The sequence below is a fragment of the Gallus gallus genome, chromosome 4, assembly GCF_016699485.2.
Source record: "Gallus gallus isolate bGalGal1 chromosome 4, bGalGal1.mat.broiler.GRCg7b, whole genome shotgun sequence".
NCBI classification, from domain to species: Eukaryota; Metazoa; Chordata; class Aves; order Galliformes; family Phasianidae; genus Gallus; species Gallus gallus.
The window spans coordinates 34,429,211-34,456,038 of NC_052535.1; the positions used below are offsets into that span (position 1 = coordinate 34,429,211).

At 42.9% G+C, this 26,828-nt stretch overlaps 1 protein-coding gene across 3 annotated transcripts in view; it reads right to left on the reverse strand.

Annotated features, from left to right (window-relative positions):
- Positions 1-26,828, reverse strand: part of FRAS1 (Fraser extracellular matrix complex subunit 1) — a 164,037-nt gene that overhangs the window by 97,014 nt on the left and 40,195 nt on the right. For all 3 annotated transcript variants that reach the window (XM_025150292.3, XM_420470.8, XM_015276618.4), the window contains exons 3-9: positions 11,314-11,421; positions 8,363-8,455; positions 5,858-6,017; positions 5,137-5,270; positions 2,626-2,709; positions 1,950-2,051; positions 1,640-1,831 (exon numbers count right to left, since the gene is read on the reverse strand). In XM_025150292.3, coding sequence (XP_025006060.2) covers positions 1,640-1,831; positions 1,950-2,051; positions 2,626-2,709; positions 5,137-5,270; positions 5,858-6,017; positions 8,363-8,455; positions 11,314-11,421 — 873 coding nt within the window. The remainder of the gene's footprint in view (positions 1-1,639; positions 1,832-1,949; positions 2,052-2,625; positions 2,710-5,136; positions 5,271-5,857; positions 6,018-8,362; positions 8,456-11,313; positions 11,422-26,828) is intronic.

Below are 26,828 nucleotides of genomic sequence, written 5' to 3' on the forward strand. Positions count from 1 at the left end.
CTCACACAAATATATCAAGAGGGAACAAAACTCTTGTCTGCAACAAAGGACACTGCCTTCCTCTCTCTGTCCTCCTAGCAATTACATTTCATTCAATTTGAAATTGCAGCAGTTCATACTCTGACAATTTGTATTGCTTTGAGATGCTCAGGCTTTGAGCTGGATGGCTACTTTTGAGAACCTAAGTTTGAAAAAGAGCTGCATGAGTGATAATGTTCACACTTTTGAACCCTTCCTTTTGAACCTTATGTGTCATCATCTCCTGCCATCACCCTGTAAAATATCCCTGGCTTTTCTGCATAATGGATTCTGTGTCAGAACCCAAGATATGAGCATGAATATTAAATAATTTTCCCTACTGAGCCGTGACAGCATGCCATCATCATTAGTGTAAATGATCCAATTTACAGCCAAAAGCATGCAGGAAGCTGACTGAAACAGATGCCAAGTGCTCAGGATTTTATGACAGTCACAACTTTCCATCCAGAAAAATCTCTCCGAGCAGTTTAAGGTTAGATGATAATCATCACTACACCACTGACAAGGGTTTGGGTCAACGTATTTCTGTTGTTTGTTTTTTGTTTTTGTTTGTCTCAGATGAACACATGCATCTATTCCTAGATACATCCTCTCTGTGTGATACATCATCTGGGACCCTGTGTGCAAACTCTAACTTTTTTGAACATCTAAACAATCTAATCTGGTGATCCCATTATGTGCACTATGCAGACTTCAGGCACAACACAAGCACACTACCACTCAAAATTTGGCATGCAGGCAGTCACCAGGAAAACCCTGTTACTGAGAGAAAACTCAGATGGCTACAGTTTCTTCCTTTCTCTTCACTGACTGTGGAGTAGCTGGCAAAAACCAAGTGCCAGCCCACTGATTAAAACAGACACCGTGAGAAGCAAGGTAGAAGTCTTACTGCACTGCAAAAAGGCAATCCAAAATGTGTGTCTTTGCACAAGAGTGTGTGTATAAGAAATATTTAAATCTATCTAATGCATTTTGCATATCCATTATGGAGCAACTACAACATAATCTGTCAGGGCGTTTAAAGTAAACAGCTTGGGAATAAAACACTGGCTTCACTTCCATGCCCAGAATGGCATGGAAAAAAATGGAGAAAAATAGAATACTGCCTTTGATGCTCAACCACCTTCCTGAAAGCCACCATAGCATGCAGAATTGTGAAGCCAGGAATTGGATTCAATGATCCTTGCCAGTTCCTTCCAACTTGGGTTGTCTTACGATTTCTTTACCTGTTAACTATCTCTGCCCTGTGCATCTCTCTGCACATTAAGCTCCAGGTAAAGCCAGTTGTCACTGAAATTAGATGTCTCTAACATTAGCAGGCAAACAGCAGGGTGGGAGATAACCCAAGTTAAATGAGCCACTGACTCAGCCTGCCTTGCTTCACAATGCAAACCTTGTGAGCAGTCAACCTTGCATAGCAAATCCTGAGTTCGCTCTCCTTTTCTGTGAAGCATTTTCAAGGTAAATGCACAAAAGAAGCTCCAAAAGAAGGGCAGCTTTTTTGTCTCAAAATGTCAGCTTTGGAAGGAAAAAAAAAAAAAGGAGTGAAACAATCACAGGACTTAATTGGTACATTTTCAAAGAAGAAAACCTTTCTTACCTTGGCACATTCTACTTTGGCGCACTCTGCTTTGTGACAAGTCACTTGACCTTCATCACACATGCAGAAGTCACAGCGAGTAATATTCCACATCTCACCGTGGTACCTGATAGTGCCATCATACAAGCAGTTTTCCTTGGAAGACACACACTCCTCACAGCACTTCCCGGAACGCTGCACTTTGTTCTCCCCCTACAAAGCATCGAATACCACTGAGAGGAAACTCTTAGCCATGCTCATTGGGACTCTAAGCACACGCGCAAAGTGACACAAGCAGTCAGGGTAGCAGAACTGAATGATTTTCAACTACCTTCTCACAAATAACAGAGTCACAGGTTTCTCTCAGACATCTGACTGCCCCTCTATGACACGCACATGCACTGCAGGCATTTTTTTTCCACCGTTCTCCGTGCTGTTCAAAAAGAATAAGAGAGATGTATGCAACTGTTAAATATTCTTCATAAATAACAATGTTCTTTCCAGAAATCTATGCAACCTATTGAGTATGACTCTTTCCGTATATCTGTACTCAGTGTCAAACTTTTCTTAAGAAATATTATCTCTACACCATCAGCAAACATGCAGAATATACATGAGGTCTAAATGACGTGGTGGTATGTACTTCCTATTAATTACAAGCTAGTGAAGGCCTCACAAATGTCACTACCATTATTAGCAAAAAATAGTTCTTAGCAGAAAATCATGTGCTACAAATACTTTGACCTTCACTATTGCTTTCTACTTTCCTCCTTTAAAAAAGTGTGAAAAGATAAGTGTCTAATCTGCTTCACCACGCAAACTTCCTTGCTGCTTGTCAGCAAATCCTTATCTAGCCCTAATTTCTTTCAACTCTTCTGGCTGTCCAGGAAGAGAAAAAGAAATGGTTATACTATGCTATTAGTGCTGGCAGAAAGTCAGACATAAGGGAGAAGGAAAAAAGGCATGTGCCAGAATGTGGGCTCTTGGTGTAGCTCATCAGAGGTTACCTGGTACACCTTTCCTGACACCGAGCAGGACTTTGGAACACATTCTGGACAGCATTTTCCAGGAGACATAACCAAAACTTCATCCTAAATAGAAAGCAGCAGAGACACATAAAATAAGCATATGAAAAGTTAACACGGAATTCAGCATTACTATCTGGAATTCCAGGCATTTAATATCTGTGTGATAAGCCACAGTCACTCTAGGCTTGGTTTTGGCTCCAAAGTCTGCGGCCCATCTTTCTTTCTTATAGTCTCCCTTTAGATACTGAAAGGTTGCTATCACATATCTCCACAGCCTTCTCCAGACCGTACAGCCCCAGCTCTCTCAGCCTGTCCTACTAAGGGAAGTGCTTCATCCCTTGGATTATTTTTGTGGCCATCCTCTGGATGCACGCCAATAGGTCTATGTCCCTCCTGTAATGAGGACTCCAACTCTGAACACAGAACTCCAGCTGAGGCCACACCAGCACAGAGTAGAGGGGCAGGATCACCTCCCTCGACCTGCTGGCCACACTTCTTTTGACGTAGCCTAGGATATGGTTGGCTTTCCGGGCTTCAAGTGCACACTGCTGGCTCATGTCCAGCTTGCCATCCACCAGTACACTCAAATCCCCTTTAGCAGTGCTGCACTCTACCCTCACATCTCCCAGATTGTACTGATAGCAGGATTGCCACAACCCAGGTGCAACACCTTGCACTTGGCTTTGCTGAACCTTATGAGATTCAAGTAGGCCCACTACCGGAGCCTGTCTAGGTCTCTCTGGCTGGCATCCCATCCCTTACGCATGGTGACCTCATTTTGGTGTCCTCCACAAAGTTTACTAGAGTACAAAATTTACTAGAGTATTCCAATTTAAACTTTTTCATTACTTATTTACATCATGGTGAAATAAGTTGGCAACTTTGCCACTAAAGAAGGAAGAAAGGGATAAAGGAATATGTAAGAAAATATCAGGTATGATTGAGAGCAGAACAGAATCCCTGCACATCCTGAAAATGCTCCTTCCAAGGCACCTGGGTTGGAAATAAGTGGAGAACTACCAGAATTGGCTTCCTGCTGCATTAACGTGGATGATCACAGCTGATTATTCCCAGATACATCACAGCAACAACACAGCCATTTCTGTTTCCACTATTAAATTCTAATAAATAGTTGATAAAACATTAGCGCAATCAGTCAGCAGGTTAACATCAGTCCATTTGTGGTGCAGAAGGGAGGATGTAAAGCAGGCATAAATTTGTTTTAATGCACAGTACGTAAGTCAACTAATAGCAACTGAGTATCTCAGGAAAGAACAAGTAGCATGCAGGGAAACAGGTGTTTGTTCCTTCTATAAAAAACAACTGACAACACATCTGGCCCACTAACAGAAATGTGAGTAAGCAGGAGTAGGAAGGAAGGTTTATGACTACTGCTTTTGTTTTGCTCAGTGCTACAGGGACGTGTGCTCAGCTGAAGCAAACGTTTCAAAGGAGTTTGATTCAACATTTGAGCACATCAGTAGATAAAAACATGGGCAACAGTAGCTCGTATAAAACAAAGTCAAGGCCAGACAAAGACACTCCTGGAGAGCTAGTTCCTGTATTTCAAAGATGTCCTTAGCATTAGATACTGTGGTAAAGGAGTACACTGAGGTGCCCAAGAAAACTGGCACAGTGGTCCCAAGGAAAAGAAATCCAAAGAGCATCAACACACTCTCAAGCACTTCCAGTATGCAATGCAACAAGCAGAGCTTGGAAAAATAATCAAGTCACTTGTATAGAGTACACAGTGTTGTGCATAGCTGTCCCTACTAACCAGCATGTTAACACTGTATGCAATTCTGTAATGTGTTGGCTGGTTTTATCACTGCGGAAGTGCTAAGAACTCATCATTTGTCCACAGCATAGACCTCAGAGACAGAAATGTCCCACTTGGGCTAAAGCAGTGAGTCACTGCATGAGCTTGGTTAAGTCATCTTACTTGTTTTATTCATTTCTAAGTAGATGTAAGAAAAGCGCTCCGAGACTTCTGTTTCATCTTACACCTAAGGGGAATTTTATCAGCATTTGACTTGTGAAATTTGACTGATATTTTCAACTGTATTGCTAGGTTTCCTGAGAAAAATAAATATGGTAAGCGAAACCTGCCAACCAAATACTTAGGCTTATGAAGATAACTCTCATTAAAATCTTGTGCTTTCCTTCCTTCCCCCAAAGAAATAAAAATATTTTCTGATTGATTCTACATTTTTTTTTTATAAAACCAAAACCACCACTTCTTTGGAGCATAATTGTGCTCAATCAGACAGCATACACATGATACAAATAAGTCAGTGGAAAAACAATGTATAGGGGAAGAGACAGCATGTTTACACTGAAAGACTCATCCACCACTCCACATATAAATACTCCTCTTTTCAAATCACCCAGATCTCCCTGCTATCTTGTACGTTTGCATGAGAAACAGATCTTGCCAAGGGAAAGAAGACAGTCATGAGTAGTGTCCCCAGAAGGCTGCTGAGTCCTGACCTGTTTGCACAGAACAGCCTCACAGGAAGCTGTGAAGCACTGAGTCACGCCATCCCTGCAGACACATTTGGAGCACCGACCAAGGCGCCAGTCCTCACCATCCCGGAACAAACGGCCATCAAAGTAGCAGGGCTCTAAGAAATAACAAAATGTCAGGGTTTTTTTGTTTGTTCTTTTCCCTTTCCTTCACCCATAAGTAAAAAATAGCCTTCGTGCATCTTGGAACTCAAAATTCTCTTTTGTCAAACCAGAAAATAACAGCAACAATTTCAACAGTTTTCAAGGGCTTTAGATTTGTGAATTAAGAGCTCTGGATGCACTTCCACTACTGGATTTTAATAAGATGAAGTATCCAACAGCTCAGACATCTTTGGAACTTACAGCCCAAGTTTTCAGGTGCATCAAGTGCCCTCACTATGTAGGAAATATCTGTATTCTTTTTCCAGATTGCAATATCCAAAATAAAGACATATTAGGCGCACCTGCTGACTGCTGCAATCTTCTACTTGCTATTGGCTTGTGAATGAAGCTGTTAAAAATACAAATATGGTAGAAAGATGGAAGGAGAACAAAGCAAAACACTTGACCCCAGTGTCTTTTCAATGGAACTGAACACAAGAAGAAAAGCTTTCTAAATCTGCAACTAGAAGTATATTTCCAGTCAGAGAGATACTACTTGGATCACTGGAGCCAGTGTAGCCTCTTCACACATGGTACTCACCACCAAGGCCCACACACGTGGGACAACAGGCTCCCTGGGCAGTGTATGGCAGCTCATCCCTTTCACAGGTGAGGACCGGGCAGGCTATGGGCGTGCAGCTCACCTTCCCATGGGCACAGGAGCACAGAACACATCCAGAGCTGGCCCACTGCGTGCCATGCTGCAGGACAGAACACAGAAGAAGGCAAAAGAAAATACATGCATAAATCCAGCTGCCAGTGAGACCTTCTCTCTTCCAAGCCCTCCATACTAGTATTTAACTTTGCTATTCTGTCAGCCCAGTCAAGCTTTATACACAATAACTCTTCTGGCTGTGCTATTAAGGCAAAAAAAAGGTTAAAATCGGTGAAGAAGCAAACCTGCAGATCATCTTAATTTTTCCTTCCTCATACAGAGAGACATCTAACAGTAAAACCCTGCCAAAGACCCAACCTAATGGCATATCTCTTCTCCACTATAGTTTCTATAGGGTGGATATGCTCTCTTCAGAAAAATACTCAACAGGGGCCCCAACACACACCTGACAACAATGAACACCTGGTGCCCCACATACTTAAGCTTTTCACTATGAGTAAAATCGCATTAGCTTTGCTACTCATTAATGCAGCAACAAATATCTCTGCCCTAAGGCTACATGAAGCAACACTGAGCCTGAGAAGAAACATGTTCGTGTGTTACAATGCTCTCCAACAAACAAAAAATGTTTATTTTTACAAAACATGAAGTTATTTATTAGGCAGGGAGAAAAAAGCTCTTGTCAGATACACAGAACATTTTCTCCAATGTAGCCACCACTAGGGCCACTCTTGTTAGGTTGATACTTGCAAAAAGAAGTCATAAAGCACTGTGCTGGCTTAATGACAAAAGAAAAAACTTCCTCCTTCAGGCCAATCTGCGCTAACCATCAGGAGAAGACTTTGTACTGCCAAAAGAAAGTTTTTGGATGTTCACCTCACACTGGAACTTGGGCGTGATATACAGCATATGCAGAGATATGCCTGCAGTCCTCGTGGGCGGGCATACTTGTTCTGACTTACATGCAAAAGGACAACTCATGAAGAACCAAATGTAAAAAGCTGCAGCAAGAGTACAGGAGAGCAAAATGCACCAATTGCAACCAGAAATACAATGTAATACAACGTAGCATCATCCAAATTACAGGTACAAAGAAATAATAGAAAATGATAGACGTGTCAGACCTCCCACTCCAGTCTCAGTCCAGCTTGCAACAAATCTATGCTGGTTGTGCCCCATGATGCTGAAAGAGTGTTACAAAAGTATCTGGACTCCAAGGTCCAGATACTCAAAAATACTATTTTAAATATATGCTAGGAATTGCTGCATATTTCTTAAGATTCGGACCTGAACTGCCTCTTGTCAAACAGAAAAGTCTGTAGGAGACCAGACATATGACCTGGGTTCCCTGTTAAGCCATTTTTCTTTTGCATGCCTATTGTTCAACATGGTTCACTATTATCCTTTGAATCCTTTTTTCTTATTTGCAGACGTATTCTTACTGTTTTGGCCTTTGAGATCCCCTAGGTGAAACCACATGCTGCAACCTGATTCTTGAGTAATCCAGAATTATGAAACCCAAGCTGCATGATAGCAATCATTCTCTATCTGCATACATGGCTGATGATAGAAAGTCTTCTTTCAGGGAAGCTAATAAGCCAAGTTCAATGTGTTTTGCTTCTCCTAACATTACTACGTTGTTTCAGTCATTCACAAAAACAGCGAAGTGAATGAATAAGTGGTAAAGGAAACTTTCTCCCTTTAAGCCAAGCGGGGCATGATATTCATAGAATCAGAGAATAGCTTAGGTCGGATGGGACCTCAAAGATCGCCTAGCTCCAACCCTCTTGCCACGGGCAGGGCTGCCAACCACTAGGTCAGGCTACTCAGGATCCCATCCAACCCAGCCTTGAATGCCTCCAGGGATGGGGCATTCACAGCCTCTCTGGGCAATCTGTTCCTGCACCTCATCACCCTCTGAGTAAAAAACTTCTGCGTAACATCTAACCTATATCCTTCCTCATACAATTTAAAGCCATTCCCCCACCTCCTGTCACTATCAGATTGCATAAAAGGTCAAGTCACCCTCTTGCTTGTAAGCTCCTTTCAAGTACTGGAAGGCCGCAGTGAGGGCCCCCTCTTTTCATGCAGCCCAGGATATTGTTGGCTTTCCAGGCTGCAAGAGCACACTGCTGGCTCATGTCCAGCTTTTTGTCCACTGAGACTCCCCAGATCCTTCTCTACAGGGCTGCTCTCAATGAGTTCTTCTCCTAGTCTGTACTCATATCTGGGTACTGCAGTGACACATGCAATTTTTGCAAACTTTGCAAACCAAAATTCCATTATATTATCTGATAGTAACAGAATACAGCTCCAATAAACCATCCTTCCTCCTCATGTCAGAAAAGCATCCTACACTGCTACGGAACAAACAGAGAGCTAAGAACTGGAGGGGATCATCCCTATCAAAGACCGTGGCAGAGTACTCACACTGTGGATCTGTCCTTCATGCTGGCAATATCCTTCAGTTTGTGAGGCACATTTAGGGCAACATTTGTTTGGGGCTATTTGGAGCACTTCTCCCTAGAAAGATACAAGAATCCAATAAGCAGTGTACATGAAATGGAAATTTTAACATGAAGGGAAAGATATGGGGTTTGGCTATAATCAGTGCTTTCAGTTTGAAGAGAGAATGTATTATTAAGTAAAATACACAGTGCTGCTACATAAGACTCCTAATTGAGAACCATCACCTCATTTCGCTGTATTTGACATTTTACCTTCAGAGCAACAGGAACAGAATTTACACTTCTAACAGCACAATTGGGAAATCCTGAGCAGGACTAGTTTTCAAACCAGAATAAAGAACAACTGGAGAGCAAATATCCAAAACAACAAACAAGATTATTCACTGATTATTCATCTGAGGAATGTGGTAGAGCCAAAATGTTTTCAGCAGATAACACGTTTTCTGCAGGTACAGAATGGACCTCAGTCTAACATTCAGACACACCAGAAGCTCAGTTGGCTGGCAGAATGGATACACATCCATCACCCGAATGTCTTTGGTTTAATAATCAGCACTCTTTTATTTTTTAATAACACTATCTGAAAATAACTGAAAAGTACTGACCACTTTGAGCCACAGGACAGTCTGGTGACACTGCTACCACTTCGCTTTGCATGGTCTACAGGCTTAGCAAGCTGACTGCATGCTGCATCCTGATCAGCAGCAAGAAAATAGATGATGCTGATGGAAGCAACTCACTGCATGAAGGGAAAAACATCAGTACAGACATCGGCTAACGCTAAGGGAGATCTTATCCTCCCGTCCTTGAAAAATCTCCATGGACTCTCCAAAGCAATGCTTTCATGTTCCTCGCAGCTGCATGTTAGATCTCAGTGCAAGGGTGTCTGTCACTGATGGTAGCACATCTGGAGGCCCCTGGCACCACCTGACCACAGGATTTTTTTTTCCCACAGCTAATAAAAGGCCAAGACAAATTTACTGATGTGAACACAGCAGCTGGAGAGGAAGAAAACAGAAACAGAAAACCAAAACCAGTGAAGGTTCAGGAAGTAAAACGTAGTCAATTTTTACCAATGAGATTACCTTCCTCAAAATACTGCTTCTCCTGTTTCTCAGGAAGCATTCTACATTCCCTTCCCCAAGGGTATGGCCAACCTCTCAGGGATTGCTCTTGCTCAGGAAGGTGTCATCATTTGCTTTGCTATAATCAAAAACGCAATGCCCCAAATTGTCCTACCTATTACTCCTTTATTTATACAAGAAGCACGATCAGAATTATTTGAAATGATACAAGTCTTTGATGTTTTCTATAAGAAACACTTTGATTTTTCAAAACGAAAAAAATGTATTACTTCAAGGCTTCTTCACTATCATCAGTGGGTATGCTTTTGCAGACCATCTGTTTTTGTTTATACCTTGTTGCTGTACATCAACGATATTAGCATCAATCTCATTGTACGTAGGTAAGAAATAAAGAGGAACGGTGATTTCTGACCTTGTTTCTCAGTGGCAAGATTTTCAAAGACCCAACTCTTCTCACCATTTAAGTTGCCAGTCCTTTACAGAAGATTTATATTCTTTGAAGATTACCAATGTCAAGGAGTCAGAGAGATTCATTTGACAATGTAAATCTATTTCCCATTTTGAGCTTTACAGCTGCCACCTATTCATTTATCCTTTTCTTTGTTGTTGTTTTTTGTTTCAATGAACAACATATTCTCCAGTCCACCCATTATTAGATGTACCATAACAGCACTCTCTTTTTATTATTTCTGTCTTTAGCACAAAAATTCCTAGTATTTCAGTCTTGCTTTAGTCAACACACAGTGATAATAATGGGGAAAACAGTAAGGATCAGAATTATTTCCCTGTTAATACTGTCATATTGGAAAATATTTCAGCCTGGCTTATAAAGCCATATAATTATTATATTGGCAGTGCTTCTTTAAAGCACTAATTTTCATTGCCATTCATGCATTCTACCCTAGTAATCCAGATGCTAATGCAACACCAATTCCATGGCTAATTACATATAACCATTAATGAAGGCTCAGACAGAGAAAGATAAACAGGAGACAATGAAGCTCAACAACCATCACAAGACACAAGAAAGTGAAAGACAATCTCTGCTTTGTTGTTGTTCACCAGAGTGGAAAGCGTCCATCTGCCTGCCTGACAGTGACCCAGCTCCATCCTCAAATGAAAGGTGGTTGGAAGCTGGGCTCATGCTAGGAGGTCCCAACTCAGCCTGGGAGCCTTCTTTGGGCACCAGACTGCCCTGGGAGCACCAGCAGTCTGCAAGCCATTTTACCACCAAGTTTTCTGGCTGCAGCAACAGCCAGAGGTGGTGCATCACCATGCTACAGCCAGAGGCTTCACACACTGGGTTCTGCCTGTGCGTTTCTCCTACATGCTTTCATCACTGAGGAGTGAATGAGTACAAAGACTGTTCCTGACCCTGGGCAGTCCCACACATCCTGGGAGGGAAAACACAAATTCATCGCTCCCTCCTGTGTCCCCCAAATCCTGCTGTGAATCAGATTCTCAGGTTCAAAGGGAGCTGCATGGAAGCAGCTGAACACAGAAGTTTGCTACAGTGAATGCCACAGTGCTGCACAGAGATAAGCAACCAACTCATCTCCGCTCATTCGTCCTGGGAAAAACTTCATGTTACATCTTCTTCTTGTCCCCCTCCCTAAAATAAGAGGAGTTTTTACCTCCACAGGGACTGCAGGACCTATGCCCTCCACTATACCTTTATGTGCACTGTGTGTACACCCACACAACAATTTAACAAGTCACTATTCCAGGAGTTTAAGGCAGAAGAGGAATGGCAACTGCAGCGAGACCTGACATTTCTCCTACCATAAAGAGCTGATCAGCTGGTGTTTGGATGGCTGCAGCCCCTTACCTTCTCAAAGTCACACTGAGGATGTTCGCAGACAGTAGGTTCACAGGTGACAACATTGCTTTGGCAACTGCAGTCTTGGCAAGAATCTGGCTTCCAAATTGTGTTATTCTGCAAAGAAACAAACGTTTAAAATTGGACCCATACAGCATGAGGTGTGCACTATTTCATGAAACAACGAATGATTCATACAGCTCAAAACAGACTCTAAGAACAAAGCCCGCAATGGACAACGTTCCCTGCAATATGCTTATCATTCATAACTTCGGTACTGTTCATTCAGTAAATTCAAACATACAATTGAAAGACGCAGGCATGCATGGCAAATAACCAACAGCAAGACAGTTGATAGGAAATAACCTCCATAAACCTCAAGGTGTCTACTGCATTTTTGTGACACTTCCCAAAAGCCTGAAGTTGTCCAAACTGCAGCTACTGTGATGATCATAGCTCATGCTAAGGCTCCTGAGCACACTTTGAAGCTAACAAACCCCTGGACAGACCTCTGTGGCAGCAGTTCTCAGCTCTTGAACACAATATTCAAAATTTTGAGCCTGCAAGAATGCAGAAGGAAGGGTGCTCGAGTTGAAACCACGATTTAAATTGAGCACATTACATTAGGCTGTTAGATGGAAGCAAAGGTCTAAAGAGCATAAGATGCAATTAAACTGATTTAGTCAAAAATGCTGAATGCATGGCCAGCTATGAAGAGGCTCCACCTAGTCACATCTATCCAGAACAACATGGAAGAAGGGAACTCTAACCAAGCGGGCGGTCCAGCAGATTTAGAAATAGCTGTCACCACCACTTGATCAGTGCACCCGACTGGAACACCCACAGCTAATTTGCAAAGGTTTTCACCACCCCTGCTTGACCCCTTCCCGTTCCCCCCACACCGAGGTCATGATCCCACGCTGCTACAGCGCTTTCATAAGCCATCTCAGGCCCCTGTCCAGATGCTTTGACACTTCGTAGACATCGCCTTCCCTCCCAACAGTTTCTCCAAGGTCTGAGCAGCCACTTGGGACACGTTACTTTTGGCAAGATGCTTGGAAAACAAAGCTTTCCTCCTCTTTACCCCTGAACGCCAACTTCCAGCCATCCTGACACTAAACAGCAGCAGCATCCTAAGAAGCAGCCAAGGCTCCTGCCCTCCTATGAACATGCGCATAGTGAATAAGAAAAACTGCCTTAAGAGCAGGGAAGCTTAAGGCACCAGGTTGGAGGGAACAGACTCCTTGATGGCACTAGGATACTCTCATAGAGGAGACGACAGCCCCTGAACCAGAAGGCTTGCACCCTGGCATGCCCCTCAAGGCAGGGTGCATGGTTGGTGCAGACAGGGTATTGGGCAATCCTCCTCACTTTCAGCCAACATAATCACAGCGCTATGAGCAACGGGTATTCTAAGAGGGGGATGCAGCTGGGCTGTATTGGCTGCTGGGTCAGATTTGTCTGGCAAAGAGATTCAACGCTACAAAAAAAATTGTGTCTGAGCACAAAGGATGATCTCCCACTAAGAGTGCCGTGCCTTGCTATAAGCAGTCAGTTGTTGGCATTAACATCACTCAAAGGCTTTCTCAAAATACAATGGCAATGCAAATAGAAATGAGTCCCTCAATCTTGTAATGAGGAGAAAGAGGAAAATGAGGGAAGGAACCTATCTTTAACTTATCATGAGTAAAGCTTCAAGTTTAATGGCTAAATTTGCCTGTTCTTACTTACAGAGTCTCAGTGACTTAGTAAGACAACTCAGAGACGCAACAGTTTGCTATTAGGATACTCACTGGGTAAACCACAGGGTCAGTGATTTACTGCCTTTGTTTCAGAAATCTTTCCTCTTGCCTGCACTCAGCTCCTCTGCAGTTGTCAGTTCTCCCATGTCAACTTCCTTTTCTCAGCAGTTTAAAAAAAAACCAACCAGTAGCTACATACTGAGGTATTATGAAAGATACATCAATTGCTATATCCATATTTAATTATCTGCTTTTTGAAGTCTAAAGAAAATGCAAAGAGGAAAATCAGTTTCTTATAGGAACAGCTCTTCTGCATTAGACAGCCATTACGTATGCACTAGGCTACATTTATGTCATGAAAGAGATTTTCCTGCATAGTACAGAGAGCTGCAATCCAAGCCATCGCTTCAAATTGATTTGAAAGATAGTCAGACTCTACATGGTGTAGTGATTTACTCCACTGAGTCACTTCACTTACAGTGTAATGTACTACACAGGTAAAATGAGAAAGGAAAACATGATCACTGGTTTACCAGCAAGAATGCATTCAGGGCTAGCTACTAAACTGAGTCTCTGTTAATGATGCTGGCAACACCTCATTAAGGCAAGAGATGGCAATAAGGGATCGATGGGGCAGGGTATCAACAGGACAGAGAGGAGGCAGTTTCTGCTCTGGTAGTGCAGCTGGAACCCCTCTGACACACACAGCTGTGGCTGTAGGGCAGAAACCTAGAAACCAGCTCTGCCAACAGATTTACTGCACAACTACAGAATAAATTTGGGTTAAGTTATGGATGTGCAAAGCTTTAGCTAACACATGCTGCTGTTAACCCATTCTGTTCTCTTCAGCATACTCAGATCCACCCTAAGACTCAAACACTGTGGTAGCATACAGAACACCTAATATCTTTCCACTGGCAAAAAGCGACAGTTAATCATCAAAACCATTTGATGTATCTATTGCTCTATTCACATACTTGTTTATTCTCAGCTGGAGGCAAATCCCAAAACAGTGGGGGCAGATGAGGAAAATCTGTGCACAAGTGATGTCAGCACTGAGAAGCAGCCTGCAATTTCAACTTGGCCACTCATTGCAGGGTGAGGCTGCAGCCTCAGAAGCCACCAAAGGGCTAGCATTGGGCACAGAAGAGAGAAGAGAAGAGAAGAGAAGAGAAGAGAAGAGAAGAGAAGAGAAGAGAAGAGAAGAGAAGAGAAGAGAAGAGAAGAGAAGAGAAGAGAAGAGAAGAGAAGAGAAGAGAAGAGAAGAGAAGAGAAGAGAAGAGAAGAGAAGAGAAGAGAAGAGAAGAGAAGAGAAGAGAAGAGAAGAGAAGAGAAGAGAAGAGAAGAGAAGAGAAGAGAAGAGAAGAGAAGAGAAGAGAAGAGAAGAGAAGAGAGAGCTGGTTGAGCGCATCCTTTAGGTGTGTACATACTGCTGCTTTCAAGGGGCAGGTGAGGCTCTCCTAAGTCTTCGCTCCATAGGCTTCTTCTTTTTATTAAATAAGTAATATTTCTATGGTGGGCTGGTGGCCAAAGGACTCATATGGCAAGCCATTCTGAGGTCAGAGGTTGGTTTCTGACAAAACCAACCTTCTTTCCTACCTTCTTCCCTCTCCTGTTTCCTACCTTAGCCTAAGTGGGCTGGGCACTACCTGGGGGCTCATCCAGCTTTTTCCAAATCCACCCTGGGTGAGAATCTGAGCTGGATCCCAAGGCTCACAGCTGGAACCATCCACAGGTGACTTTCACTGCTAGGTATTAGATGTCACTGCAGTGGTTTTGGGAATTCATAAACCCACTACCTGATTTTTCAGGTGGGAGAGTCTTCCAAGCAGCTCACAGATCTCAGTGTTCAGCTTTTGTTCAGGACTCCTGGCTATGGAGCAACAGACCTAAAATCAAATTTGAACATCTGACTCCTGACAACAACCAATTTTACTGATCTCTCTACAGGGAGGTGGAGGGGTCACTCTCTGTAATGTTACTGAATATCTGAATGTTATAGTCATGGTAAACTGAGCAAAATGCAGTGCTCTGGTTACAAGCCATTTGAAGTGCAAGGCACTTAATTCCTTTGAGATCAGACAGAAAGGCAGGACATGTACTTCATGGACAATGAAAATACACAAAAGAAGTGGGAGTTCAAGGCAACAGTGACTCTTTGGTGGTACTGGGTACTACATCAGGATCGTATTTAAAACCAATTCTAACACACTCCCTATGTGTATTGCTAAGCATATGGCTAATGGCCGCTAATACAGAAAAGCATAAAAAGATTGATCAGTGCATATGTAGAACCCTTATGACCTGGACAATGCAGACTGTAATCACTGCTGGTATTTGCATTGCTCTCATTTCTTCTTTTCCATTTCAGACCCGACTCTCTGGTTAAGGCAATCAGAGGCCAGCAGCTTGTGTATGTTCTGCCTCCAGCTAACCCTGAGATCTCAGTGAGCTTGTGCGAAGGTAACATGCTCGAAGCAATGCAGAAGCAAAGAAAGGCTCCAAGTCACTCTGTTGACAGCAATCAAAATACCAAGCACCAATTGCAGAACAAGGATCTCACCAACCTGCACTCCACGCTGCAAGGCTTCCTCAGTATCTGTATCACTTACAAAGAAACCTGAAAGATCCCAGGTACTACTATTTCTAACAGAAAGCAAAACTTTATTCTGTAGACACTTAAAGAACTGCTGTAAATCCACACTATATCTTCTCTAAGGCACTGAATCTCAGTGGATAAATTATCTGCAACAATTAAGCGCCAAATTCCTATCCTGTTAAGAGTGTACTTTTATCAGTGACACTTTAAGAAGCTTTTTCCTTACAAGTGCTAATATAATTAACAGTATAAATAATGAAACGCTGTGCACAGAGCACTTTGAAGATGGAAAGCACTCCTTATGCACCAAGTAGTGCCATTATAACTAATTAATGGTTTGGATTTCCCTACTTCAGAAGAATAAATGATACCTAATTCGACCGAACCTTAAATGCTGTGCTACAAAAAGAGATATATGTGTTCCACTTGTTTGGTTTGCAAAATGGGACCCAGAAAAGCAAGATATGCTCCCAGGTGTTCAGAGCTTGCAGCGGGCACCTACACACAAGGCAAAGCAAAATAAAACCCAAGACATTGGACAGCACAAGCATGTTGTGCGTTTGGAGAATACTGATGTAGAGAAAAAAGGTAGGAGAGAAAGCACAATAGTTGCACATTGGAGGGAAAAAAAGGTGAAGAAGAGATGAATGCAAGAAAGCAACTGGCAGTTAGAGTACAAAAGGCCTGAAGCAAAGCATCATCTGAAGGGACAAAGAGCAGAGAGAGTGGAAGTGGAAGCCCAGGGCAGCTGGAAGCTCTCCTGGGTAACTGCTGCCACACGCTTGCATTAACCAGAGCACAGAGTGACCTAAATCTCTTTGGACGTGCCTTTTTTGAGCAGTCTTCCTAACTTCACATAGCTGCACCTGTTTCTTCTCTATCTCAGTTTAAAAAAAAAACCCAAAAATAATTGGAGTTCGCTATTAATATCCACAAAGCCTCAGTAACCTGATCAGACGCAGCTTGGCGTGAGCTCCCACAGCACTGGATGACAATCCGTGCTCTATTCTGGTGCAGTGACTGTGGAAATAAGGCGCGTGCAACAGCTGCTTTGTCTCCCTCCCTCTTCCCACGGTTTCATGGCAATGCTTGGCCAGCCCATAAAATGCCGCAGGATGCTGGATTCCCCATGCAGCACAGCAGGGTCATCTGCTTGGGGGCATCGCTGCAATTACAAAGCAGAGAGAAAGCAGCAGTCTACTGCTGAAGCCTTAATTGTATCCAAGAATCAAGCTTGGAATTTTTAGTATCATGCTGCAAACTACACGGTTGTTGCTGTTTACTGCCTGCCCTTCTAATTGCCTTTCCTACTTTTAGGAGAAATCAGTAAAACGTGACATAACCATCTCCCAGCGGGGCTGCTCTGTCCTTGGGCACACACAAGAGTGGCTGCTGCATTTTGGGGAGTGAAGAACCTCACTGCAGCCCATCGTGTTCTGAAGGGCCGCGGCTCAGCTGGCAGTAATGCTCCAATGAGGCCGGGCCTCACAGACCTCCCGTGTGGTTCTCCAGCATAGCTGAGCAAGGAAGGCAGGTATCAGGTGTCCCAGAGCAGCAATATGAGGCTGCTTTGTTGAAACCCTGGGCAGAGCCCGGAGCAATTACACTTTGGTAACAATTACCAGCATCACCCACCAGCTGCCAAGTGAGGAGACTTGGCAACTCAATAATAGCGCTTTCATTCATCATTTCCACTCCAATTAGCTGACAATATCGGGCAATTGGCAGAATAAACCCAGGCGTAAGGGAAGCTGAGCACTGCGTGGTCTGCAGGATGGATCTGTGAGCGGAGCAATGAAGAGATGGAAGGAATTCACAAATGTAAAGGATTTCTGGTCCCCATTCACACACAGACTATGTTTTTTCTCCTGTAATAGGCAGCTGCTGCCAACGCCAAGTGCATTTTCCAATCTGGCACAGGCTTGCACGTAACAACCACTAGGAAATGGTCTCTTGGGTTTGCAGCAGCACGCTCGTGGGCAGAACACCACAGGAATGGCTCAGGCTCAGAAACTAAAGGGAAATGCGGTTGAACTCAACAGAATTGGGTGCAGGCCCACGCTCCTAGGAGAGAACAGAGCAGTGATGGCAGAGCGTGCAGCGGGATCTGCAACACAGCCGCGTAAGCACGTCGCTTTGCTGGGAATTCAGAACTTGTATTTTCCCTCTTCCAATTAGGGAGTTAAAAAGTTATGCATTAAACCAAGGTGCCGTTTTCCAATATAGTTCATTAGTGAGATGCTTTCTACAACATCTAGTTCTGTGTTATGTCTTTTAGCGGTTGTCCAAGCCTTTTAAAAAACAAAAGTCTGCAAACAAACCTTTCCCACAGCCCTAAGGGGCTGCAGAGCAGGGAGGGCTGTGGAGCTGATTTCTTCAGTCGCTGGGCTGCTGCTGCCAGCTTTATCTGCCTTTCACGCTGACACAAAAGCAGTCACCTACTGCTCAAAGCGGCCGAATTCCCTGTGACCAAACAAGGGTAGAGGGATTAAAATAGATTTTGTAATCCCTCAGCTCTAATCATGATTTGAATCAGCACACAGAAACCTTTATTTAGACCAACGAGACAATTATTTTTCTGCAGCAGCATTCCCATACAAAGGTGAATGTGTTTTGGTTGCTAACCACTGAAGTATATTCATCTCTGCTCAGGTGCATCTTTGATACTAAATGCTGCCCGTTATTTTCCTGGTTGGAAAAAAATCTCCTACTTCACTGATAACCCCTTAAGTGACCATAGTTTGCCCCATTTTTATTCCAATTTGTACACATCCCTCCTCCATTGTCATCGACCCCTATCAGTACTTCTAAAAAGGAAAAACTACCAGCAGGACCATCTCTGAGTACCCTCTACTAGCTAAATCACTTCCTCTGTAATGAGTGTGTAATGAATAGAATAGAATAGAATAGAATAGAATAGAATAGAATAGAATAGAATAGAATAGAATAGAATAGAATAGAATAGAATAGAATAGAATAGAATAGAATAGAATATTTTGCGTTTTATAACAGGGCATTGAAAGTACCTCGCATGCACCACAGAACATTTTTAGAACTGGATGATCTCAGCCCAAATTTTAATGCTGAAACAGGGTTTTCTCCCTGTGCTTTTAACCTTTGCTTTTCAGATTTAAAGGAAAAACGATGAACTGCTTAAATAAACTGAAACTCATTATTTCCTTGGCCCATGAACAGAAGGCTCCTATGGCCAGAACTCAATTTAGCACTACTTTCCAACGTTTATTGAGAAAATAATCCTGAAGTTCAACAGATTGACTTAAAGTAAACAACGACAGAAGTGGCTGTCAATACACACTGCTTGCTTTTTTGCAATAATGTAACTGAGTGGGGCTTTCTGCCCCAATTCTGCTTTTAATGCTTCTTACATTTAGGTATGCAGATATCTGACATTCAGCTGAAAACGTCACACGTAACACATCAAGCAAGTGTTCAACACTAAGCACCAATAAACAATGGGTACTTACTTGGAAGACCAAAAATCATTTGCTCACACACACCCCCTTCTGCAAATACGTCCCAAATCCAAGCAACACAGAAGGGCTTCCCATTTCTGGCCATCATATTTTTATTTCATCTCTTCTCTGGGAGCAGTAATTTTAACGTGTCTATGGTTATCCCATAAAACCAGGACCTTTTAACCCCACCATAAAATCAGTACCAGAAGAAGCAGAGGAGAAAAAAGGTCTCAGTTCCTCTCTTTTTGCCAGGGAACACAGTCCCTGCTGTAACCTGGGGTCACAAGCTTTTTTCTGCTATTTTTCCTCTGTTTTTTTTTTTTTTTAAGCTGTGCAGAGGAACCTGGATTTCCTGATGAAGCAGCAAAAACTGTGTGCCAAGAGAGAAGCACCCGAAGAGATGCAGGTGCTCTCCATGCAAAGGCAGTACTAAAAGCCAACTGACAACACAGCAGCCCTAACACACTGCACTGTGTTCCATACTCTTGGCTGGGAGTACAACTTCCAAACCTGCCAGGGGCAAAACACTCTTCACACTGTAAAAGAGATGCAATGAAAGCATTACCCAAAGAGAGGAGTCTGATGTCCTTTCCTATTGCCAAGTTCCCTCTCCCTCTTGAATAAAACTCTCATTTGCATTCAATAGAGATTTTTGAAAGAAAAAAAAAAAAAACAGCAGATTGAACCCCACCGATTTCAATAACATCCCCCAAACCACAAGCTTGGCTTTAAAGTCCTGAGATGCTGAGGTTCACTTGAGGGTACAAAGTTGGTTCCATTTTGAAGCTTTTATCCAGAGGCAAAGCAAGCAGGTTTTCTTTTCATTTTTTTGAACTGAAATCAGAAATTATTTCTTATTTTCAAGCCTTCAGTAATAGGGCACTTCTTATCTAATCAAACATTCCAAAACAATAATGCTATCTGGTAACATGGAGTTGTCTTACGGTTTTGCACCAGTACAAACCCCCCACGCAAAGCCCCCGAGCACTGCCAGAGCAAAGCAGCCCAAGGTTCACACCTAACCACAGACAACACGCCCTGCTCTATATAGAATTACAGGGGTTAAGAAGGGAAGGGCAGGAATGCTTACAGAGAGTCATTTCTGCACAGATCCATTACTCCTCAACTTGACTTCTTGTAAAAACATTTTCTTGAGCACCAACAATCAGGCAGGATAAGGAAAGACTTGCCTAGAACAGCTTGCAGCTTCCTTGCAAGCTTTCTTCACACACCGGGCACCTCTGTAAGAGGACACAGTGAACAAAAAGAAGTAAAACCAACTCTCAGAAGCAAAGAGCTCGCGACCTCAATACCACTGCACCCACTGAGAGCAAAGATCCATCTTGCCTTTGACAACACCCAAAGTCAGGTGAGAATACAAATATGGACAATGGTGTTTCTTCCAGAAATACCCTCCATGAAGCTTACTCAAGCTCAGAGACTTACTAAGCCAGAAGTCGTGTTTCTGCACTTAATAATTCTCAGGGCCGTCTCCTCTGTGAATTTGTCCACTCCTTGAACTCATGGAAGCCTTAAGCACCGACACTGTACAGCAAGATTTTAGCACTTAACCACATGTGGAGCGAGAAAAGCATCTCCCTCGCGGAGAAGCAAAGCCAGGACTGTGCTTTTCTGAAAGGGGCAAAAACAGAGGTCAAGCAAATAAATGGTAGGATAACACAGCAGGTCCTTGCATTTCCCAGGATGGCAGCTGAGAATAGCTTAGGGCAGGGAGGGAACAAAAAAAGGGAATAAAAAGGAAAACCTAGAGGACTCGCTGTTCTCCATTCCCATTTCTGCAGATGGCTATCAACATCTGAGGCAAGATTTTTCTCTCTGCTGTGCTTGCACTGCACTTTCCACCCTGCGTCTGTCCAGACTGCAGTCTTCCTGGCACTGAGGCCGGTCTTTCTTCAGCACAGGCATCGTGTGCCCCAGTCTGAAGGCCTGGAAAAATGCAGTGGTTTCTGATCTGAGCCAGCCAGGAAACGGCAGCGCTACTGATCCATGCCCACCCTCACTGATGACATCAGGCTGCAAACAAAGCCCTGGCACGTAGCTCTTTGCTGCAGCGAACCTGGAAAGGGTGCACAGAGAGATCATGCTTAAACAAGAAAGGTTTCTTCCATTTAGCTCCTTTTGCTGCAGCTTTTTTCCACGCCCAATCATACGTTAAGTCTGATGGATCACCCACACCAGCAACTCTCCTTAGCATAGAAAGAAAAGTGTTTTTTTCCCCCTTTACTCAACATTTCTGACAAATTTCAAATATCCTCTCCCAGACGACTTCTGAATAAATATCAAATCCATAAAGTTTGATTGAACAGCTTTTGGAAAGAAAGGAGCTAAGAGACAGATTTAACCTCAACTTGATCACAGCCTTAATTACAGCACTTATGATGATATTATGGCCACGATCTCTGGAGCGACAGGAGTCAGAGCCTCTGGTGTGTGACAGTGCACACACAGAGTGCAGGTGCATCTCGATGCAAAGCGCAGCTTTACCTGCCCAGGAGCAGCAGGGAGGTTTTATTCTGCTTCCTGGAAATGCAGCTGCTCATCTGAGAACTGAACGTGTGAAAGCTGCCAGCACTTTAGCAGCCATCAAACACTAAAGGCTGCAGAACCGCAGGCAATCACTGTCACCGTTGTGCACAGAACCACAGCTTGGGAAAAAAAAAAAAATCACAGATTTTAAATTGGCCATTAAACCAATTTGATCTAATGCATATATTACCAGAGATTCCCTACAGAGCACAGTCTTACTCCGCTTTCTAGGAAACACTGCTGGCCTTTCAAGCACTTTTTAATGTTTTCCAAGGGAGGACTTTGTAGTCCCAACACAGACAGGTCAAATGATGAAGGAATATTGCCAGTGGGATGCGTGATTTCAAATTCAACCTGCCATGCTGCTGAAAGGCAGACAACGTGGGGCCAAATGGTTCAATGTTAACTGTATCTAAGCAGGGCACAATGAACAAGACAGGCTAAGCCTTTTATTCCACTCCTAACAAAAGAAAAAATATCAGGGTATGAAAATCATTGCAGCTCAGCCAGCTGATTCAGCAGAGAAAGAAAAGCTCCTTCGGTAAAAGCCATTTGCCATAGCCCCTCTGAAGCACTATGCTGGGTGAAACATGGATCTATTTTCACTTCTTGAAGGCAACAACACTCTCTAGGGCAGTTCTGCAAGTCGCTTTAGCAAACATATGGATATCTCCAATTCCAAGCTGGATAGTTAGGAAGTATCCCTTGAAAGTGCAAAGCAAGGAAAAACGTGCTTGAATCCTACCACTGTTACCATGGATCCAAGCACAGTAATCTCTCATACAGTTCCCAGAAAATACAACCCTTTATGTCCTTATCTTTAATCTGAGCTCCCCATGCAACAGATTAATAAACCAGCTCTCTTTCCATCAAAGGGGGCAGAGGACCCCTGCAAAAGTCCTACAGAGGCATTAATCTCCATGAACAAAGGCTTCATTACTGTGCAAAAATGATTAGGAAAGGCCTATAGAAAAGGAGATTTCTTAGGCAGTCCTCATGTCTTCTGGTATTGTTTCAAGAGCCTTTGGTTCACTGGTAGCTGTCCAGATTTAATAAGGTGGTCATTTTATGACTAAACTAACTGAAATTAATGGCAGCAAAAGGTAAGTAACAGCTCAGTATTTTACTTGAATACATAGGCTCCGTGTTGCCTAACATTACAAGTGGTTAAATTAATTGACTTTGGCACACAGAAGCTACAGGCTTGAAAACAAAATCAGGCCTAAAATATCCTAGAAAAGGTAATGATGACATTTGTGTGCTTATTAAAAGAAAAGAAGCCTCTGTGGCCTTTTTTGATAGCCAAGATATATTAAAACCCATTGCTTTTAAATGTTTCATAGCATCCATCTTTTGCCTATTTTATCCCAAACTTTCTGCAGAGTCATGTTGTGCATTCCTCCATCCCACTGTCCCATGCTCACCAGGTAACACCAGCAGGTTTTTCTTCCTATCTGCCCCATGGGAGAGGAACTACCCCGAGGAACTCGCTTTTGATGCAATAAAAACCTCTGACTGAATTCCTAACTACAAGAGACAACTCAACCCGTTAAATGTGACTGCCCAGATTCAAACTCCAGCTCCTAAAGGCCTCGAGCTGCTAGTTAACAGCAACAGAGAGAAGCCTCACACTCTCACTTTCTTGTGTCTAGCAAGAAGAGAGGAATTTCGGTCAAGCAGTCAGTTCAGCAACAGCATCTGCGCCAAAGCACAGCATCAGGCAATGGCTGCAGGGGCATATACAGCATGTGCCTGACAGAACAACAGTGTGAGGCTCAGGCAAATGGAGAAACACAGTTTTCCCGAATCATCAGCCTAAGATCCTACAGTGACACTATTTCCTCTATTAAGAGGAAAGGAAACATGTTCTGGAAGGAAACACTGGGACTCGTAGGGGTACTATCTTATGACGAGTTGCTGTCAATGCTCTCCATGCACACCTGAAGAACAGCAACTTCTCCAGCAGTACGTTTTTTTGTTGTTCCTATTTGATAATATCTGTCCAGTCACCATCAGCATTATCAGCACACTCAACCATCTGGAGAGCGTGAAAAGAAAACATAACACACAGCAATTTCACCTTGAGATATGCCAGAACTGACCGACTGAAGGAAGGAAAAAAAGGATATTGTAAGTTGAGATTGTAACTCACTGTACAATTATCACTGAAAAAGAAGGGAGACACAAAGAAAGATTTCCCTGCCCTCATTCCTCCATCTCTGCACGTCACTATGAAAACAATCTGCTCTTCCACACAAACGCCATGTAAATAAAAACTACGTGTGCCTGTAATTGCAGGTCAAACTGTTTCCAAAACTCTTCTTTGGCTCTGAGATGGTCAGTGACTGCCAGGACAGATGAAGTGTGAGAGGACCTCCTACAGCATGGGACAAAGGAGAGAAGAAATTGTTGAGTTAAGCAATGCGGTCCCTACTGTTCACCAGGCCACGTGTGCTCTGAAAGCAATCATTTTTTGCAGTAACAGTAAAGTCCTTCCCAAGCAAAACCAGCTGAAGAGTACAGCCAATTATCTCTTGCTCTACTAAAGAAGAAATTCCACCGGTATAAGGTTACCCTGTTGTTTCGTTGTCATTTCCTCCACAAACATCTCTGTTAATAGGAAGTTTCCTTAGTAAACTAATGGCAAGCCCAGTACTGTTCTTTATTACAGCTATGAACTCATCCACATCCAAAGACAAGTATCATTTTTCTTTGGAGCAAACCAATAAGCCTTATTATAATGCCCAAAGTGCCTTCTAACAGGATTTTCCCAGAAATAAATACAGGGAGTCTGATTCACAATACAAGAAGCGCCACCAAGACCCTGCCAGACATGATCTACAACCTTAACTTCACACTGGCACCGGGGAGTTCACACCAGAAAAAACAAGGATTGAAGAGGAGGAGCACAGACACAAAGCACGTGAGAATGTCCATAGGGGAGCAGCTTTGATAGCAGGAAGAAATAACTTCAGGGCTAGAGAGGGCAGTCACCCCAGCCACAAGTCATTGGTTTTCAGGGAGGCTGAGACAAGAAACAGTCATGTATGGCGTTTAATTCCAGCCTGCGAGTCAGGTAAGACAAAAGCAAAAAAAAACCAGGGCACAGTTGGTCTCTGCAGGGGAAGCATGGTGGTGGTAATGAGCACGACTGGCTGTTAGCCAGAAATAAATCATATTACACGTTGGTAAGCGGCAGCATTCAAAGAGAGGTAAACTGCAGCCGCCTTTGGGCTCGTGCTGGAACACTTCATTTTGCCTTCATTATTCAGAAGTGCTGCACGAAAGGTCATGGCAAAAATATATATGTTTATTTAAAGTTCAAATGCTGTAATCCTATCTAAAGTATATTTATTTTTTTGATACATAAGAACGTGTACACTGTGATTCTATGAACTGCTCTTGCAAGATTAACACCAGACGTGTCAGGGGTTGCTCCAAAAATAAATGCAGTCCATATTTAGCACATCTCCCCAATTTGCTCCCTCTACTACAGTTTTTCTTCTATTGAAAAGCCAATTTTACAAAACTTGACTGTCCAGAATAGAAGCAAGCTAAAGGACAAAGATCAACATGACCTCTAAAGCTCATTCACATTACTTTTCTTCTCTCACTCTCTTCTCAGTACTTAACATCTCGCTCAGAATAAATCTGTGGTAAAAAAACGAGGAATAATTTATATGGCAAGTCCATAAGGGCGGCAAGAGCAGTCAGGGTAACAAAGAACACACGCATAAGCACTTATTTAGACCCTCCTGAAAACAGACTGGGTGGTCCTTAAATCTCTTTGATGCTCATGGCTTAGTGGAAGGACAGTTTTACATCACATCATTTCATTCCTTCACTGTAGCACTGAAGCATGGAATCTACAGGAGCTCTCTATGAAAGATTTAGCAGAGGCAAAACATTTGCATCCCTTAAGATCAGGCTGAGGAATAAAATGCATCTCCCCTTCATCCTCAGGCATGCCAGAATGGGCTGAATATTACTGAAAATAACACCTGAAAATTTGCTTTTGTTAAACTTCTGCTAGAACTGTTTTAATTCTGTTTCCTTAATAAGCTTAAATGAATGCCTGCTAATGTGTCTTTTTCCAAGCACACCTCTTGGATGTATAAAGCCCCAGGCTTCAATGTCCAGATGCATTCAGAGACGAGAGACTCACAGTGAGCTTTCATCACATCCCTCTCAGTGCTGCCATGGATATTTGCCAGTCTGAAGATTGCTCACTGACAGGGTGTGAGCTAATTCTTGTCATGCTGCTTCACGCTTGGCTAGGAATAATTGCTGCCTCATTACGAATTTAATAACAACACCATGATATGGTATAACTCTTCTTTGCAATTTCACTCTTTTTCCTTTTTTCCTCTTCTAATGTTCTTAAAGAAGACACGAAACAGATTAACTGCTATGGAGTTCAATGATTTTTAATTAATTTTTTCCCTTAAAAAAGGAAACTTGATTTTTCAAGCTTTTGCTCAGGTAGCTTTCACAGAGTTTTGGAAACATCTCCATGATGTTTTTAACTCTGAGTTCCTGCAGGATCTTGAAAGGGTTTATACTTTTCCTTCATTTGCATCTACTTCAAGAAAGCTTGATATGCCCTGAAAGATGCTCAGCTTTTCTGAAGAATGAAGAGATTTAGGAAGAGTGGCACAAGAAGAACTCTTTAAGGAACTTTCAATCAGATGGGCTGAGAATGACAAGCACAGCATGGAGAGTGCATTTCCCATTTCATTCCCCCCTTACCAACCTGCTTCCAGAGTGAAACACAGCCTGGAACTGCAACACATAAAGAAAGCAGGACATTATATCTACTATGCAACTCTACCATAGCCAACTGTGGGCTGTGAGAGAGTCACAAAGCAAAACAGCAACCATACTCACTCTCAGTGCAGGGAAAGATAGGATCCTGCAGGTAAACACACACAGCCAAACATGACGATCTGCTGAGAAAAGGTTCTGGTTGGAGGACAGGTAACACCATTTCAGGAGTCTCAACAAAAACCAGGCTTATCCTCTTGCTGCAGAGATGACTGCCTCAGCATTTTGTTCCCCTTGCCATTACTCAGGTACTCAGAATAAGAAATCTGGAATTATCATCCTGATGCACTTCTAAAAACCTATTCTCAATTATTTTGCCTCTCTTTCAAGCATAGG